Consider the following 19,388-nt stretch of genomic DNA (forward strand, 5'->3'; position numbering starts at 1 on the left):
AAACACAACATGTAAACTCTTCTAGGTATCAAATACCTCATTCCAGAGCTAACTGTCAGTAAGAAACTGAGCTAAAAACTATTCAAAAGGGTTAAGTTCACTTTTCTCGTGTTTGAAAGAGACATTTTGGGTGCTAAATGACGATGTGTTCGAAGCAGAAGACATAAAACGGCAGGTTTCAAGTTTGGTGGCTGCAGGATTAGGTCTCTGCTTTTTGCAGATGATGTGGTCCTGATGGCTTCATCTGGCCAGGATCTTCAGCTCTCGCTGGATCGGTTCACAGCCGAGTGTGAAGCGACTGGGATGAGAATCAGCACCTCCAAGTCCGAGTCCATGGTTCTCGCCCGGAAAAAGGGTGGAATGCCATCTTCGGGTTGGGGAGGAGACCCTGCCCTAAGTGGAGGAGTTCAAGTACCTCGGAGTCTTGTTCACGAGTGAGGGAAGAGTGGATCGTGAGATCGACAGGCGGATCGGTGCGGCATCTTCAGTAATGCGGACGCTGTATCGATCCGTTGTGGTGAAGAAGGAGCTGAGCCGGAAGGCAAAGCTCTCAATTTACCGGTCGATCTACGTTCCCATCCTCACCTATGGTCATGAGCTTTGGGTTATGACCGAAAGGACAAGATCACGGGTACAAGTGGCCGAAATGAGTTTCCTCCGCCGGGTGGCAGGGCTCTCCCTTAGAGATAGGGTGAGAAGCTCTGTCATCCGGGGGGAGCTCAAAGTAAAGCCGCTGCTCCTCCACATCGAAAGGAGCCAGATGAGGTGGTTCGGGCATCTGGTCAGGATGCCACCCGATCGCCTCCCTCGGGAGGTGTTTAGGGCACGTCCGACCAGTAGGAGGCCACAGGGAAGACCCAGGACACGTTGGGAAGACTATGTCTCCCGGCTGGCCTGGGAACGCCTCGGGATCCCCCGGGAGGAGCTGGACGAAGTGGCTGGGGAGAGGGAAGTCTGGGCTTCCCTGCTTAGGCTGCTTACCCTGCGACCCGACCTCGGATAAGCGGAAGAAGATGGATGGATGGATGGTTTCAAGTTTCATGTGGGTCGAAGAGCATGAGCCACAGTCACCCTTTACTGTGTACCTCTTGCTTGGTATAAACCGTTTGCTTGCCTAACATAATTTATATTGTGACATCCAGTGGACACATTTAGAATAGCAGTTTCTTTCATTATAAAAAAAGCAGCTCATTTGAATACTTTGCAAACTCATCACCCAGGCCGGATAAAACCTGTTCGCGGGTCGTAGGTTTGACACCCCTGTTGTAGAGTTTTCTTTCTCATTTTCGCCAGTTTACTAATTTATCATTCAGATTGACCTGACTTGGTGTCCGTCTTCCACATCTACAAAGTACTCATAGGTGACGGTCACTTCTTTGTATCGTGTCACAGGTGATAAATGCCGTGGAGCAGGACTATCGACTACCCCCACCTATGGACTGCCCCACAGCTCTACACCAGCTCATGTTAGACTGCTGGGTGAAAGAGCGCAACCTGCGGCCCAAATTCACCCAGATCGTCGCCACCTTGGATAAACTAATCCGCAACGCCGCCAGCCTCAAGGTGGTCACTAACAGCGCACAGTCCACAGGGTAAGTCGGATGATGGCTAGATAGATACAAATGTGAATATTAGCTTTAACATGAACTCTGGAAAAGGACATATTTTCATGTACCTATTTACTGGATTGGCATCATGTCATAAATGATTGATGACCATTAAAGTAATGACCAGTTGCCCAGATGTGTAGTACTGTGTAGGCATGAGCCAGATTTACCACACTATAATCTTCTTAGTGCAATTATTTACAATACAACAACCCAACTTAAATTCTGAATGCCTACCCTATTTTGAGGAATGTAATTCAGACCAGTATGTTTATCTAAATTTCAACCCTTTTTTTTACTGGGAGAGTTCATTCATACCTCACTGACATTTAGCAGCACTGCCTTTACCCACAGGCTCTTTCTTGGAAAGAGTTTGAAGGATAGGAGACGGAGGAGTTTGAGTGATTGGAATTGGGGAAAGGGTGACCTACCTATCTTGTCCCTTCATCAGGGTATTTTTGTCTTGAGGGAGGATTGCAGACAATCCAGGGTTGTGCTCTGGGGGAGGAACCAGGGTCTCGGTTGGCCACTGGAGCGCCGTTCTTAGAAGATTAGGCTTGCGGTTAATTAGCTCGATTAAAGCGATGCAAAAAGGAGATGGGAGCGCCTTTTAATTAGTCACTAACAAGATTTTAAACGGGCCAGCAGAGAGGTGGCCTCCTGCCGACGAATCCGCAATAGGGATGGATGGTCGTCCTGTTTGGCATTGAAGGGTAGCTGGAGGCTAGCTAACATAGTTTGGGATCAAAGTTATTTGGATGATGCCACGTGTGACGTTTGACATGATTGCACACTGCGTCGTTGGTGTTCAAAGTAATGAGCAATACTGTCTGTGATGCTAGTCACTGGTTTACAGGACATTGGCTACTTTATTGTTTTTCTTTCAACCGTTGCCTTTTTTTATGATTTACAAACATACAATCCCAATTCAGACGGTTTTGCAGCCCTAAAAAGTACACAGAGATGCACTGTATAGTTTCACATAGTTAGGACTACTGGAAAGACAAGGACATTAACCAGTGTTTCTATTATGCTCCTAATGCTCGCATGCCCCCAGAAACTTTCTGAAGAAAGCTTTAGAGATGAAGGAGCCAACAATACCCCATTAAAGAGGGGCCATAGTCTGGCTTTAACGACGGCCCGAGGCCTTGAGCTCCGAAGCATAGCTCTTATTAAAAATCACTCCATCTGCACCACTCAATGGAGCCTCTGTATCATCGTTATTAGCTCCAGCGTTTTCCCTTTTTTCTCCCCTCTTTCTTCATTCTTCTTTTAATTGTTAATTAATCTAATGCCATCAAAAAGCATGACAGGGATCAACAGAGCAGAACGGAGGGGATACAGTAGTGCTCTTTCTCTCTGGTTGCCCTCTTGGTCTTTTCCTCTCGCCTCACCCACCTCCATCTAACTCCTCTCTCCCACGTCTATTCTTCATCTGATCCAATTCTCTATGAGCTGTTGCACTTTTATTAAACTTCCAAGGTGGCCCCTCTATCAGCAGTTCTGAACAGCAAAGGGTCTTGGAGATGTTCTTAAAAACGGTCCTTAGGATAATGCAACCCAACAATACAATACTGTATATCAGCAGAAATAATGCACTTACTGGTATGGCATCCGTTTTAATGCCAATGGAACCCGAAATCGTGACTGCATTCATCCAAACCAACCAAATTCTGGCTCATTTCTGAAACATTGATTTGTTGTTACTAAACACAAAAATTCTTACAGCATATGTGGGACGATTCATCTCATCTTCCATTCTGTTTTTTTTTTTTTACAAAGCACTTAGTGATTACACACTAATTTAGTCATACACTGTAAGACAAAACATCATCTTCAAGATAATGCATGACATCACCTTAAAAACTACGGATATGCTTATCACCTTTTGACTGCAGCTGAATCTTAGGCTGAATACCAATTTTCCTCTCACTTCTTGAAACAAAGAGTCACGGAAGTAAAAATACATTACGTCAGTTATTAGACGAATACTAAGCTACTAAAAAGCAAACATCACAGTATTCAGAAGCTATATGTAGCAGTGTAGCTGTATGTAGCTAACAGTAGTGCTAGCTAAGCCCTCATGACGAGCGGTTTGAATATAAAACATTGTAAACATGACTAATGTAAATTCTGAAAGTAGTTTAGCTGTTAAGTAGGGATGTCCGATAATGGCTTTTTTGCCGATATCTGATATTCCGATATTGTCCAACTCTTAATTACCGATACCAATATAAACCGATACCGATATATACAGTCGTGGAATTAACACATTATTATGCCTAATTTGGACAACCAGGTATGGTGAAGATAAGGTCCTTTTTTTAAAAATTCATAATAATCTCTACTTTTTCCCCGATGTATTTTCGGACACGCTGTAATGAGTAACTGTAACGACGTCATGTATCATATAGTAATCGTATGCATGTTCGTAATTAACTAACATCATAACTAGGGATGTCCGATAATGGCTTTTTGCCGATATCCGATATTCCGATATTGTCCAACTCTTTAATTACCGATACCGATATCAACCAATATATGCAGTGGTGGAATTAACACATTATTATGCCTAATTTGTACAACCAGATATGGTGAAGATAAGATTTTTTTTTTTAAATTAATACAATAAAAATAAGATAAATAAATGAAAAACATTTTCTTGAATAAAAAAGAAAGTAAAACAATATAAAAACAGTTACATAGAAACTAGTAATTAATGAAAATGAGTAAAATTAACTGTTAAAGGTTAGTACTATTAGTGGACCAGCAGCATGCACAATTGTGTGTGCTTACGGACTGTATCCCTTGCAGACTGTATTGATATATATTGATATATAATGTAGGAACCGGAATATTAATAACAGAAAGAAACAACCCTTTTGTGTGAATGAGGGAATGGGGGAGGGAGGTTTTTGGGTTGGTGCACTAATTGTAAGTGTATCTTGTGTTTTTTTATGTCGATTTAATAAAAAAACAAACAAACAAACAAAACAAATGATACTGATAATAAAAAAAACGATACCGATAATTTCCGATATTACATTTTAAAGCATTTATCGGCCGATTATATTGGCAGGCCGATATTATCGGACATCGCTACTGTTAAGCCATTCATAAAATGTAGTAAATTGTAGTGAAGTCCGTTTGCTGCTAGTCTGACATTGTAGTTCACGAGCTACAGCCGCGTTAGCTAGCCCGTATGATTGGCGATTTTAAAATAAAAACATCGTAAACATGGCTAATGTAGATTATGACAGTTGATTTACTATTTATGAAATGTCGTAAATTGTAGTGAAGTCTGTTTGCTACGACTCTGACATTGTAGTTTACTAACTACAAGCAGCGTTAGCTAGCTTGTATGACAAATGTTTTTAGAATAAAAACATGTAAAATTAATTTAATATATGAAATGTAATTACTTACAATTATGTGCTTTTCATAACACTTGGTTACAACAACTCATTCCGAGGGCTATATGCCCCTTGGCTTAGCAGTTACCTTAACCTTACAGGAGAATCGGGACACCACTTGTTGAACGTGAACGCTCAAAACCGAGGGCGAAGGTCAAAGACCAAGGGTAAAGGGTAGAATAAGGAGTCCGTCCTATTTTTCACTAACATGCACCAAACCTGGTCAAATACCATGAATTAATTTAACGTGGACCCCGACTTAAACAAGTTGAAAAACTTACTCGGGTGTTACCATTTAGTGGTCAATTGTACGAAATATGTACTGTACTGTGCAATCTACTAAAAGTCTCAATCAATCAATCAATCAAATGTATTTCCGGAAAAATGGACGTGGTTAATCAATAGTTTGCTCTATTTTTATAGGTGTATCGTGTCCTAAGTACAGATCATGGATATTTTTGTGTAGTCCAATTCATAAAAAGTGGATTGCTTTCCATATCACACCAGCTTTCTAACGTTCTAATGTAGCCTAACCCAGAAGAATCCCACTAAGTAGGTGGCCTCTCCATGTTTTTTTCTTTCTTCCATTCTAAAAAAAATACCTACTGTCTGTTTGGTTCTTTTATGAATTTATGGGTCTACTGAAAATGTGACCACATATGCTGGGTCAAAAGCAACATACATTATCAATTTTGGGGATGTAGAAAAGTCACAATCAAATCAAATTAGCTTCATGGCAATGCATGGCCTCTTAACTTCATGTGAGTGACTATGATTGATGACACCTGTTGACTTCTCTGAGCCCATTTAAATAGGGCTCATGTGATGCAGTCATTAGACTCGGTTACAAACGCGAAAGTCTAAGGAACTCAGCACAGATCTAAAAAAAAAAACTAATCATTGACTTGAACAAGCCAGGAAAGCCACTTGGAGCAGCTTAAGGTCCCAAGAGCAACTGTGCAGACAATTGTTCAAAAGCATAAAGTGCATGGCACAGTTTTGTAACTGCCACGATCAGGAAGAAAACGCAAGCTATCACCTGTTGCTGAGAGAAAATTGGTCAGGATGATCAAGAGTCAATCGAGAACCACCAAAAAGCAGGTCTGCAATGAATTGGAAGATTTACAAGAGTATGTAAACTTTTGACCACGACTGTGTGTTGCCCAAAGTCTAGATTTGATAGTTTGCCTTGCCATCCGCCAACCAAACCTCCAGCCAGTCTCTCCATAGTCAACACATTGACACCAACCTAGCTCCATCTCCACACACACATGCACGACCCCTTACATGTGGCGGAGAGGAGAGGAGAGGAGAGAGGAGGAGAGGTGGTGAGGTGGCGCTCAGCAGGGGAGGCGTTCTGGGGGGCGATAGGCTGGCCTATAGAGGCAATGGAGTAACCACCTTAACCCTCTCTCTTTCTCTCCACTCCCTCCTTTCCACCACGCAGGGTATCCCAACCCTTGCTTGACCGCTGCGTGCCAGACTACACCACGTTCACCACCGTGGGAGACTGGCTGGACGCCATCAAGATGAGCCGCTACCATGAGAATTTCATCAACGCCGGATTCGCGTCCTTTGACCTGGTTGCTCAGATGACAGCAGAGTGAGTGGAGGCGCTTTTAGATCAGGGGTTTTCCAACCACTGTGCCACGGCACACTAGATACAGTCTGGTGTGCCGTGGGAGATTTTGTAATTCCACCGAATTGGGTTAAAAATCGTATTTTGCAAACCAGTAATTATAATCCGCAAATGTGCCGTTGTTGAGTGTCTGTGCTGTCTAGAGCTCGGCAGAGTAACCGTGTAATACTCTTTCATATCAGTAGGTGGCAGCAGGTAGCTAATTGCTTTGTAGATGTCGGGAACATGGTTTGTCGTGATCACACTACGCAGGTAAAAAGGTATCTAATGCTTAAATCGAAAATAAACAAAAAGGCATTGAAGCTTAGGGATGACTATGCTAAACGAAGCTAAAACTGAGCTGGCTGCAAAGTGAACAAAAACAGAATGCTGGACGACAGCAAAGACTTACAGCGTGTGGAGCAGACGGCGTCCACAAAATACATCCGCACATGACAATCAACAACAAAATAGGAGCGCAAGACAAGAACTAAAACACGACACAGGAAAACACCAAAAAACTCAAAATAAGTTATAGCGTGATGTGACAGGTGGTGACAGTACACCTACTTTGAGACAAAAGCTATTGCGATGCATGGCTGGTTATGGTTTAAATTCATATCCAACAATTGCGAGAACGACTTTCTACTGTCAATATCGACTGCTGAGTTTCATGTTTTTATGTGTTCTGCTGGTGGTAAGCCTCCGGATTTTTCCAATAAAAAAAATTTGCCTTGGCTCAAAAAAGGTTGAAAAACACTGCTTTAGATAACCAGGCTGCATGAATGTGCAGTAAATGACTGAGTTACTACGTGGTGAAAGCCCGTATAGTACACGCAAAATCTGCATTTAAACAAGGCGGTCTCCGCTTTTTAATTGTACACGCGGTCTAAGTAGATCACACGCAACACACCCACTAATAGTACACGCTATTTTATGGATTGCAGGATTCACTGCCCGCTATTAAGTGCTAAAACGGAGGAACGCCACATGCGCAGAGAAAGACAGTGCAAACCTACTAGCCTACTCAGTAGAGATGCGCGGATAGGCAATTATTTCATCCGCAACCGCATCAGAAAGTCGTCAACCATCCGCCGTCCACCCGATGTAACATTTAATCAGAACCGCATCCGCCCGCACCCGCCCGTTGTTATATATCTAATATAGACGATGCAAGGCAGTGAGGTTATAAAGCTTTTGCCTGTTAAAGAAAGGAGACTGATCCAATGCAGCACAGACATTCGCGTGCCACGCTGTCACGACCCAGACGCATACCAGTGCGCAATCATATGGGAGCCGCGCTGAGCGCACCTCCAAGCGCGTCTCGCTGCCGGCGACGGCCGGGTATGGGCCCGACGCTCCAGCGCCATCCATTTTCAGGGCTAGTTGATTCGGCAGGTGGGTTGTTACACACTCCTTAGCGGGTTCCGACTTCCATGGCCACCGTCCTGCTGTCTATATCAACCAGGGTGAGCCCCACCCCTTTCGTGAGCGCACTGCGCGCGGAGTGACCCCTGTTACGCGCCCCCGGCAACAGGGGTGGCGGGCAGGTAAGCTGCGCGGGCGGAGCGCGCGGAGTGACCCCTGTTACGAGCCCCCGGCCACGGGTGTGGCGGGCAGGTAAGCTGCTTACCTGCTGCGCGTGACGCCGGCCGCGGCGAAGGCGGACGAGGCGGGGTGTCGGTGCGGTGGGCGCGGTGGTGACCCTGGACGTGCGTCGGGCCCTTCTCGCGGATCGCCTCAGCTACGGCTCCCGGTGGGGCCCTCTCGGGGGAAGGGGCCTCGGTCCCGGACCCCGGCGAGGCGTCCCTTCTCCGCTCCGTAAAAGTGTCCATCTCTTCTTTTTTTTTTCTTCTGTTGTGGCATATGCTGCAGGTGCCTGCTCGTTTTTCGTATGTGGGTAACAACATTTAACTATGTATATATATTTCCGAATTGGTTTAACTGCCACCCGCCTGAATCTATTTAAAATCTTTTTTTTTTTTTTTCAACCGCCTGACCCGACCCGCGGATAAAATCTAATTTTTTTTAATTTCATCCGCCCGATCCGCGGATAATCCGCGGACTGCGCGGTTGTGCCCGCAAACCACGCATCTCTACTACTCAGTGGCCTAGTGGTTAGAGTGTCCGCCCTGAGATCGGTAGGTTGTGAGTTCAAACCCCGGCCGAGTCATACCAAAGACTAGAGATGTCCGATTATATCGGGCTGCCGATATTATCGGCCGATAAATGCTTTAAAATGTAATATCGGAAATTATCGGAATCGGTTTCAAAAAGTAAAATTTATGACTTTTTAAAACGCCGCTGTATGGAGTGGTACACGGACGTAGGGAGAAGTACAGAGCGCTAATAAACCTTAAAGGCACTGCCTTTGCGTACCGGCCCAATCACATAATATCTACGGCTTTTCACACACATAAGTGAATGCAAGACATTCTTGGTCAACAGCCAAACAGGTCGCACTAAGGGTGGCCAAATAAACAACTTTAACACTGTTACAAATATGCGCCACACTGTGAACCCACACCAAACAAGAATGACAAACACATTTCGGGAGAACATCCGCACCGTAACACAACATAAACACGACAGAACAAATACCCAGAACCCCTTGCAGCACTAACTTTTCCGGGACACTACAATATACACCCCCTGCCCCACCTCAACCCCGCCGCCCCCCAACCCAGCCCACATCATGCTCTCTCAGGGAGAGCATGTCCCAAATTCCAAGCTGCTGTTTTGAGGCATGTTAAAAAAAAATAATGCACTTTGTGACTTCAATAATAAATATGGCAGTGCCATGTTGGCATTTTTTTTTTCCATAACTTGAGTTGATTTATTTTGGAAAAACCTTGTTACATTGTTTAATGCATCCAGCGGGGCATCACAACAAAATTAGGCATAATAATGTGTTAATTCCACGACTGTATATATCGGTATCGGTTGATATCGGAATCGGTAATTAAGAGTTGGACAATATCGGAACATCGGCAAAAAAAACATCATCGGACATCTGTACCAAAGACTATAAAAATGGGAGCCATTACCTCCCTGCTTGGCACTCAGCATCAAGGGTTGGAATTGGGGGTTAAATCACCAAAAATGATTCCCGGGCACGGCCACTGCTGCTGCTCACTGCTCCTCTCACCTCCCAGGGGGTGATCAAGGGTGATGGGCCAAATGCAGAGAATAATTTCTCCACACCTAGTGTGTGTGTGTTACAATCATTGGTACTTTAACTTGAACTTTAAACAGAGTGCAAGCAGATTTTGCACACGTGTCTGACTGCTTCTAAAATGCCCATAAAAAGTGGCACATAATGTTGCTGCATGTTTGAAAACATAGCAAAACGCCACAGGTCGGAGCATGATAACATGAATGCGCAGTAAATGACTGAGTTACTACGTGGTGAAAGCCCCGTATAGTACACGTAAAATCTTCATTTAAACAAGGCGGTCTCCACTTTAATTGTACACGCGGTCTTAGTAGATCACACGCAACACACCCACTAATAGTACACGCTATTTTATAGACTGCAGGGCTGTGTTTTCAAGTGCCAAAACGGAGGAACGCCACGTGCGTAGAGAAAGACAGTGCTAACCTACTAACTTACTCAGTGGCCTAGTGGTTAGAGTGTCTGCCCTGCGATCGGTAGGTTGTGAGTTCAAACCCCGACCGAGTCATATCAAAGACTATAAAAAAATGCGACCCATTACCTCCCTGCTTGACACTCAGCATCAAGGTTTGGAATTGGGGGTTAAATCACCAAAAATTATTCTCGGGCGTGGCCACTGCTGCTGCTCCCCTCATGGGTAAAATGCAGAAAATTATTTTGCCACACCTAGTGTGTGTGTGTTACAATCATTGGTACTTTAACTTTTACTTTAAACAGAGTGCAAGCAGGTTTTGCACACGTGTCTGACTGCTTCTAAAATGCCCATAAAAAGTGGCACATAATGTTGCTGCATGTTTGAAAACATAGCAACACGCATACCTGCCAACTTTTGAAATCAGAAAAACCTAGTAGCCAGGGTCCAGGGGCCGCAGGCCCCGGTAGGTCCAGGACAAAGTCCTGGAGGGGGGTTCAGGCTTCGCCCCCCCCCCCCCGACGCAAAATGATCATTAGCATTCAGACAGGTTAAAATGTTGCTAAAACCATCACTTTTCTATCAGTCACAGTGACTTTTCAAAACAAAAATATTACAGCAAAAATCATATGGGTTGATTGACATGTTTATTCTGTAAGCTAACTTCAATAGTTTGAAATTATTTTGACGGTTAATGCCAGTTATCCTGTCAACCTTTCACAAGACTTCAATTTGTTAATTGAAAGTATAAACAGTATAAACACTTTTTACAGTAAACAAATGGTAAAACAGTACTAAACAATTCCATTAAAAAAAAAAATTGGTGTCATTATTAACTTTCTGTCCAAGTTTGTATAATCTACTGCCTTGTTCAATTGTAAAAAATATTTTGTGCCTAAAATTCACATTTCTATCACAATTATCATACTGTAAACATGGTAAGCTAACTTCATTAAAATTAATAGTCGTGTCAATAGCATGGAATTACAATTCAAATGTAGTTTTTTTGTAAGCCTTTCAAAAGAATTCAAAATATGAAAAATTAATGAAAATTAATTTAAGCCATCAGACACTTGAAAAGTGGCACATCACATCTCCAATGTAATCATTTTAACTTTTCAACAGAATAGCACTGCAAAAATATTAAGGACATACTTCTGTATTTTGGTAGTTATGCTGTCAACATTTAACAAGATTTCTTCAACTTGGACTTGAAAGCATAAATAGTATAAACACTTAACAGTATAACAGTACTAAACAATTCCAATAGATAACATTGGTGTCATTACCTTTTTGTGGCTAAAATCCAAATGTATTCTATCAGATTGATCATACTGCAAAAATGATATGGTAACTTTATGATAAGTTTACTTCATTAAAATGTAATTCAATAGCATCATAAATAAAACTTCGGCATTTATCACATCCAAAGAATCTGTTTGGGTGACGAAAAACGTTGAAAGTTTTCCACTTGTATCGCTAGCAACGGCATTAGACTTGTGTTTTTTTGTCCCAACGTGGTCTTTTACATCGCTAATTCCTCCGTGTCGGATCGAAAAATCTTGTCTGCACAAGGTGCAATCTGCGTAGTTTTCACCCTTTTTGGAACGGATAATTATTCCCGGATAGGCTTTTGAATATTCTTCACGGAATGACTGCAGTTTTCTTTTCGGTTTAAGACTCGTTTGCGATTTTTCTCCGGCTGATTCCATGATTGTTCGCTCGTTTGGAAACAATGGCAACTGGTGCCTCGTGCTTGGCAGCGGTGCTATAAATAGCCTCGCACATGGCATTCGGAATGGCTCGATAGGAAGTTACGGGAAGCAGTGTCGATTGTCATTGTTGTTACGCGATTTCGTGAATAAAACTTAAAAAAAAAAAAATCTTTTTAATTAATGAAAAACCATATTTTTTATCACTCCAACCGTAACAGGTTGATGAAAACCGTACTAATTACGGGAAAACCGGAGTAGTTGGCAGGTATGAACACGCCACAGGTAGGAGCATGATAACATGAATGCGCAGTAAATGACTGAGTTACTACGTGGTGAAAGCCCCTTATAGTACACACAAAATCAGAAAAAATTAAAAAAAACAAGCAGATTTTGCACACAAGCGTGGTTTTTCCATCTATCCATTTTCTACCGCTTGTCCCTTTTGGGGTCACGGGGGGTGCTGGAGCCTATCTCAGCTGCATTTGGGTGGAAGGCGGGGGGGGTACACCCTGGACAAGTCGCCACCTCGTGTTAATTTCGGCACCAGGAAAGAATAGCCCAAAAAACTGGAATTTCAAGTAGCAAAAACAAAACGTACAGTATTCCACTCAGGCAGCTAATTGTTCACCTTGAAAATGCGCCTGCCTCCCGTTGTGTTTACAGACAAAAGGGAAATGTACTGGAACTCCAGAAAATTGGAGGCCGGTGATGATCAAGTAAATGAATTAGGATTGGAACAATAAATAAATCATCCTCATTAGCGGCGTAATAGGCAATAGACGTGGAGGTGATTTGTTTCAATTTGGTCAGCCTGACAGGTGTGGCGTACTGTGGCTCTCGGTTGCCCTTAATGGTCAGTAATTCCTCTAATGGCGCCCATTTGTTATCATTTTATCCTCCGTCGCCGTGCTGATGGGGATGACAAAATATGAAAAACACACACAGTAAACGCTATTGCAGAGACACGCCCCCCATTTAGCGTTGGAGGGTATAGACGTTCGTGGTTAGACTGAAATACACAAAAGCCACAGTTGCAGGTATCCCAAAGCAATATTATTAGATTATCCGCCATTTGTGCGTGATTGAACGGAGAAGACGCAGACCGCGGCGGACCCCCAACGGTAAACTAATCGTTTCCCCTGGCAGATTGGATTACACCACCTAAGTAATGAAGATGATGCACTCTTCCAGGCCTTTTTGAATCTGTGCATTTACCTGCATGGAAACATTTGTTCTTTCCACCAATCCCTTTGTTGGGATCATTATCAAGCAAAACATGAAATAATACCTTAACGATACTGCAATATGATGTTTTTCACTCAGTACAGATTGGTGTCCTATCACATTGTGTAGGGGTGTAACGGTACACAAAAATTTTGGTTCGGTACGTACCTCGGTTTAGAGGTCACGGTTCGGTTCATTTTCGGTACAGTAAGAAAACAACAAAATATACATTTTTTGGTTATTTATTTACCAAATTTGTAAACAATGGCTTTATCCTTTTAACATTGGAACATTGGGAACACTATAATAATTCTGCCCATGTTCAGATTAAATCAAATGACAAAACTTTTCTTCTACATATAAAAAGTGCAACATTAAACAGTGTCAAGTCAACTCATCATGCTTAATTTATTACCGCATCGTACTTGATTTTTATTATGTAAATGTTATATTTTCATCAACATGTGATAGCAGGGACCCTGCCATTCAAAACTAGGCTGCTCCATTACTAATGATTAATGTAACTATAGCTGAAAAAAAAATAGTACAATAGCAATACAGTGTTTCCCACAGGGCAGGCATCTATTTGTGGTGGTGTGGTCGGGGGGCGGGGGCGGCAGCGGCGATGACCAAGAAGAACGCGGAGTTGGAATATAATTACAACACTTTATGTACATATTTATATATAGATTTGAACAATTAGTTATTCACTGAAATATATTTATTAATTGTGGTTCTTACAAAAAATATATCTTATAAAATATAAAAGCTAAAATGCCTCTTAAAGCTCTGCCCCTTTAATTAGTGCATACTCAATAATTTAACTTTAGCCTACTACTACAACCACATTATTTACCAGCAACATAAAGTGAAACAGAGGCAGAGGTGTCCTGCCACAGTCAGTCAACCTCCTCCTCCTTCTCCTGCTGCTGCTGAACAGGTCGCACTGGAGCTAGTCGCTCTATGTTTTGTCGTGGTCCTCTCTATAAGGCACATAAGAATATAAATTAGGACCCTTTTCATGAGAAAAGTGCATTTCTGATCTGACCCTGCTTTATTTTTCAGTGTTTGCTGAGTCTCACCTGTTCCCTCCGCCCTAATTTTTCTACTTGCCCGACTTCTCAAATCTACCTGCCCCAATATTTTTACTTGTCCTGCCTAGGTTTTTTTCGCTGAAATCGCGGATTAACGTTAAATATATGACGAGCCGCGAGCGATGCAGCTATAACCTATCTACCTATAACCTATATTACCCTCGTATTTTGATCCCGTCCGTCCGTCCGTCTTCGTCTTCTTCTTCTTCTTCTGGCCCACCAGGTGAATTAAGTGCTATTGGCGGAGTTACAATGCATAGTAGGCTACCGCCACCTACTGCACCGGAGTTGTAACTACAAGGTACATTCACAGACAGAGTCCCATTGCTTTTATGAGCGGTCGAGCGAGTCAAAAGCCGAAAAATCCATTTGTGGCGGACGTAATTCTTTCGTGGCGGGCCGCCACAAATAAATGAAAGTGTGGGAAACACTGCAATAGGAGAGACTATTCATCCCTGAACACCATGGAGTTCATGTAGGCTTAATGATGCAGTTACATTATTATATCAACTATCAGAGACAGAAACTCTTCATTCAACACAATGTCCTCTTTTGCTGCTTCAACACAGCTCAATCAACACAGAAAAAGGTAAAGTGAAATAACAGACAGACAGGGCTTTGCTGTCCGTAACACACACACACCGCAAAATGAGTTAACGTTACGCCAAAAGCGAAATTAGCCTTCACCTCAAGCCAGGACTGTGAGCAAGCTGCGCTGCCTTTTATATGTCTAGAACAGGGGTCGGCAACCCAAAATGTTGAAAGAGCCATAATGGACCAAAAATACAAAAACAAATCTGTCTGGAGCCGCAAAAAATTAAAACGATGAAAACAGGCGACTTTACAGCTGGCCACCATGCTGTCCCAAAATGTCCTCTACAATCCGTTACGTCACACGCTGACGTCATCATACGAGATGTTTTCAGCAGGATATTCCGTGCGAAATTTAAAATTGCACTTTAGTATGCTAACCCGGCCGTATTAGCATGTGTTGCAATGTTAAGATTTCATCATTGATGTATAAACTATCAGACTGCGTGGTCGGTAGTAGTGGGTTTCAGTAGGCCTTTAAGACGAGACTTAAAACACTCCACTGTGGGAGCAGTTGGAACATGGAGGGGCAGAGTGTTCCAGAGCTTAGAGAAGGCCTTGTCTCCCCTGGTTTTTAAGTCTGGTCTTGGGCACTACGAGCTGGAGCTGGCTCTCGGACCTCAGAGCGCACGCAGGATTGTAAATTTGGATGAGGTCCGAGCAGTGACGTGCGGTGAGGTTGATGGCTGGTGAGGCACTGACTTCATCACAGTCAGATTTACAAACATATAAACCCTAAAGAGTATCTTATTCACCATTTGATTGGCAGCAGTTAACGGGTTATGTTTAAAAGCTCATACCAGCATTCTTCCCTGCTTGGCACTCACCATCAAGGGTTGGAATTGGGGGTTACATCACCAAAAATGATTCCCGGGCGCGGCGCCGCTGCTGCCCACTGCTCCCCTCACCTCCCAGGGGGTGAACAAGGGGATGGGTCAAATACAGAGGACAAATTTCATTACACCTAGTGTGTGTGTGACAATCATTGGTACTTTAACTTAACTTTAACTTTACACATACAAACTGTAGCACACAAAAAAGCACATTTAATAAAAAAAACGTTATTATGGTCTTACCTTTACTTAGAAATGTGCCGCTGTTGTGCTGGATTAATGAACCCCGTGATGGGAGTGTTATATCAACTAAAGCCCTCACTTCAACTTTCCACGTGCAAGATTGAATCTATTTAAAAAAGTGTAACCGAGGGTTTATAAATGTCGCCTATACTGTATGAAACTACAAAATAAACACGAAGGCTCCAGTTTACACGAGGACCACTTTATTTACCTTCTTTCAAAAACTTCCGCTCCACTCCAACGTGTCAAAATTCCGCTCTTAGCGCCTTCAAAATAAGAGCTCAAGGCATATACTGTATAACAGCGCATAACAGGAACTTAACATCACAAAGAGGAAAGCCCATAAAAATAGGTTACAAAAGTTATTTAATAAGAAGCCAAAAAGTGCAAAAACAATAATGTTCGTGTTGGAGGAGTTGTGAATTAGATACACTGCGCTGCAGTCTGCAGGTGTACCTAATGTTGTGGCCCAGCAGTCATTCACAACTCCTCCAACACGAACATTATTGTTTTTGCACTTTTTGGCTTCTTATGAAATAACTTTTTTAAATAGATTCAATCTTGCACGTGGAAAGTTTAAGTGTGGGCTTTAGTTGATATAACACTCCCATCAGGGGTTGCCGTGCATTCTACGGCGGGGGTGCAGGAGGCGAGCCTCAGCCAGTGCGTCTTTTGCAGCCGTTTTATGATCGCTCAGCACAAGAAATACTTTACACACATACAGTTGTTGACAAAATACACTGTACATTATATACTTCAGCTAACTAAACTATGGCAATGTATAATATAGTTCATATAGCAATACGGTCTCACTGCACAGCAGAACAGCAGTTAGCCGAGTCCGTCCATGTTGAGGCACTGAGTGACGTGCCTCGACTGGCTGTTGTTCACCGCACCGTCTCTTCTCAGTATTTGAACGGCAAATGTGAAAATTCAGCGATTTTGAATAAAAATAATCTAAAACTGGTGAAGTTAAATGGAAAATAACTTTATAGTATAATCACTGGATACATTTAACAATTTAATATATATTTTTTTCTTTTTAATTTTTTTTTCTTTCCATGATGGCAGGTGAGGCGCCGCCTCACCTGCCTCTAGTGACTGCACGTCACTGGGTCCGAGATATACCGATGTGCCAGTCCGTGTAAAGCTTTAAAAACAAACTGCAAGGTTTTAAAATCAAATCTAAGATGAATATCAATATCGGCTGCTGAGTTTCATTTTTCAATGTCTGTTGGAGGTGTGCCTCGGGATTTTTTCAATGAATTAAATCAATTAAAACACCGCCCTAAAGATAGCAACACTAATCATGAATTGTCCCTACGTGGCGGTTTAATTCATCACCTCATGTTCACCTGCTGGGAAACTGAAGCATGTTCGGTGGACATAAAACGTTTTATTAGTTCGCCTTTTGATACGGTTTGTTTGCCTGCTTTTATGTCTTTATGACTTTACCACCTGCGCTCACTTTCCTTTCCTTTTCTTTGTTCTTCCCACCATCCAGGGACTTGCTGCGGATAGGCGTTACATTGGCCGGCCACCAGAAGAAGATTCTGGGTAGCATTCAGGACATGAGACTACAGATGAACCAAACACTTCCCGTCCAGGTGTGACCAAAACGGGACACCCAGACCCCCCGCCCACCCCAAGTGCAGTCACACGGATGGCCAGATCGAGGACAAACGAACCAGTCCCAGATGGAGACATTGGAAGAAAAAAAAAAAAAAACCCAAGCTGCCTGACCCATCTCTGCCAAATTAGATGCTCGGACTTACTTTCTCTTGTTTTTTTTCTTTCCCGCAACTTCTTGTTTTTACGTTACTCGTCATGTACTTCTCAATTTGTGTTGTCTAGAAAATGGGTTGGCGTTTTTTTTTACCCGTTCTCCACCCCGTCGTAGCCTCACCAGCTGTTTGCATGGGTTAGGGAGCGCCACTGAAATGTTTTGATCCTGATGGACGTGAGGGACGGACGTGCTGGAAGGTGTTCTCCATCTTCATATTGAAGGTGTGTTATCCAAAAGGGCACTTGCTGAAGAAGCCCGAGGTACTACAACGACCGGAGGTCTAACGTTTTTTTTTTTTTTTTGCATCCGGACAGTCGGACTGCAACGTGACCTGAAGGAGGATTTTAACAATATCAGGATCAACTTTTTTTTTTTTTTTTTTTTTTTTTTTAACACCTTTTCCACATCATTTTGCTTTTTGTTTTGACTTACCTACATATTGGGAGATTTTTCAAAAATGGCTGGTCAAACTGAAGTACCTACCCCAGGTGGACTCTCGCGAGATGGGGACATAAGGACAGTGGCGACACCATAGACAGACCACTAGGCCTTTTTGGTGTGTTTTTTTGTATGTGTGTGTGTGTGTGTGTGTGTGTGTGTGTGTGGGCGTATGTGTAATTAAGTGTGCTTGGACGTGCGCGTGCGTCACGTTGCACACAAGCATACTGTACAATACAGCTTCCGCTATTTTGCCACTGTGGAGAATTAACGCATGAACTGAACCGTGACAAGGAGCAATTATATATGAAACAATTATGCTATATTCTGTGGACAACTGTTAAAAAAAAAAAAACTTTTTTTTTTTATGAACTCACCAGAACTTTGGACAATATATATGCATATTAAAAAAGGTATGCAGAGAACCGCCATTGGGCGGACAACTTTCTACTTACTAGTACCCGGATTCAGAAATAATCAAATTATTGTTTAATTTGTTGGCATCCCTCCCTATGTATTTATTTGTGCCCCAGACCCTTTCTTCCCTCCCACCGACACCCAGATGGACCGTAAGACCATTTTTGGGAACTGAAAACAATCAGATGGAGACTCGAAGAGGATTTAGCTAATGAATTGATGATTAAACAAAATAAATGCTGTATACATTGCATGTTGTATTTTTGTTGTTATTACGGCCTGTGCAGTTTTTGGATTTCAACCATACCGTACATTTTTTTTCCCCTACGCTTTGAACCCTGAGGTTTTTGAACAATGCGGCTAATTTATGAATTTTTCTTCACTGACGTCCACAAAGTAAATAGTTTTAATTAGAGATGTCCGATAATGGCTTTTTTTGCCGATATTCCGATATTGTCCAACTCTTAATTAACGATTCCGATATCAACCGATATCGATATATACAGTCGTGGAATTAACACATTATTATGCCTAATTTTGTTGTGATGCCCCGCTGGATGCATTAAACAATGTAACAAGGTTTTCCAAAATAAATCAACTCAAGTTATGGAAAAAAATGCCAACATGGCACTGCCATATTTATTATTGAAGTCAAAAAGTGCATTTTTTTTTTTTAACATGCCTCAAAACAGCAGCTTGGAATTTGGGACATGCTCTCCCTGAGAGAGCATGAGGAGGGGGGTGTATATTGTAGTGTCCCGGAAGAGTTAGTGATGCAAGGGGTTCTGGGTATTTGTTCTGTTGTGTTACGGTGCGGATGTT

At 42.6% G+C, this 19,388-nt stretch overlaps 1 protein-coding gene across 16 annotated transcripts in view; it reads left to right on the forward strand.

Moving 5' to 3' along the window:
• LOC133616581 (ephrin type-B receptor 3-like) overlaps positions 1-19,165 on the forward strand; it is a 160,716-nt gene extending 141,551 nt beyond the window's left edge. For 14 of the 16 annotated variants that reach the window (XM_061976019.2, XM_061976024.2, XM_061976023.2 and 11 more), the window contains exons 14-16: positions 1,393-1,592; positions 6,468-6,623; positions 17,430-19,165. In XM_061976019.2, the coding sequence (XP_061832003.1) occupies positions 1,393-1,592; positions 6,468-6,623; positions 17,430-17,538 (465 nt within the window). In that variant the 3' untranslated portion in view covers positions 17,539-19,165. The remainder of the gene's footprint in view (positions 1-1,392; positions 1,593-6,467; positions 6,624-17,429) is intronic. The other 2 variants (XM_061976030.2, XM_061976031.2) reach the window with 1 other exon arrangement.
• Positions 19,166-19,388: the final 223 nt, after the last annotated feature.

This window comes from Nerophis lumbriciformis, linkage group LG14 (assembly GCF_033978685.3).
Source record: "Nerophis lumbriciformis linkage group LG14, RoL_Nlum_v2.1, whole genome shotgun sequence".
NCBI lineage: Eukaryota > Metazoa > Chordata > Actinopteri > Syngnathiformes > Syngnathidae > Nerophis > Nerophis lumbriciformis.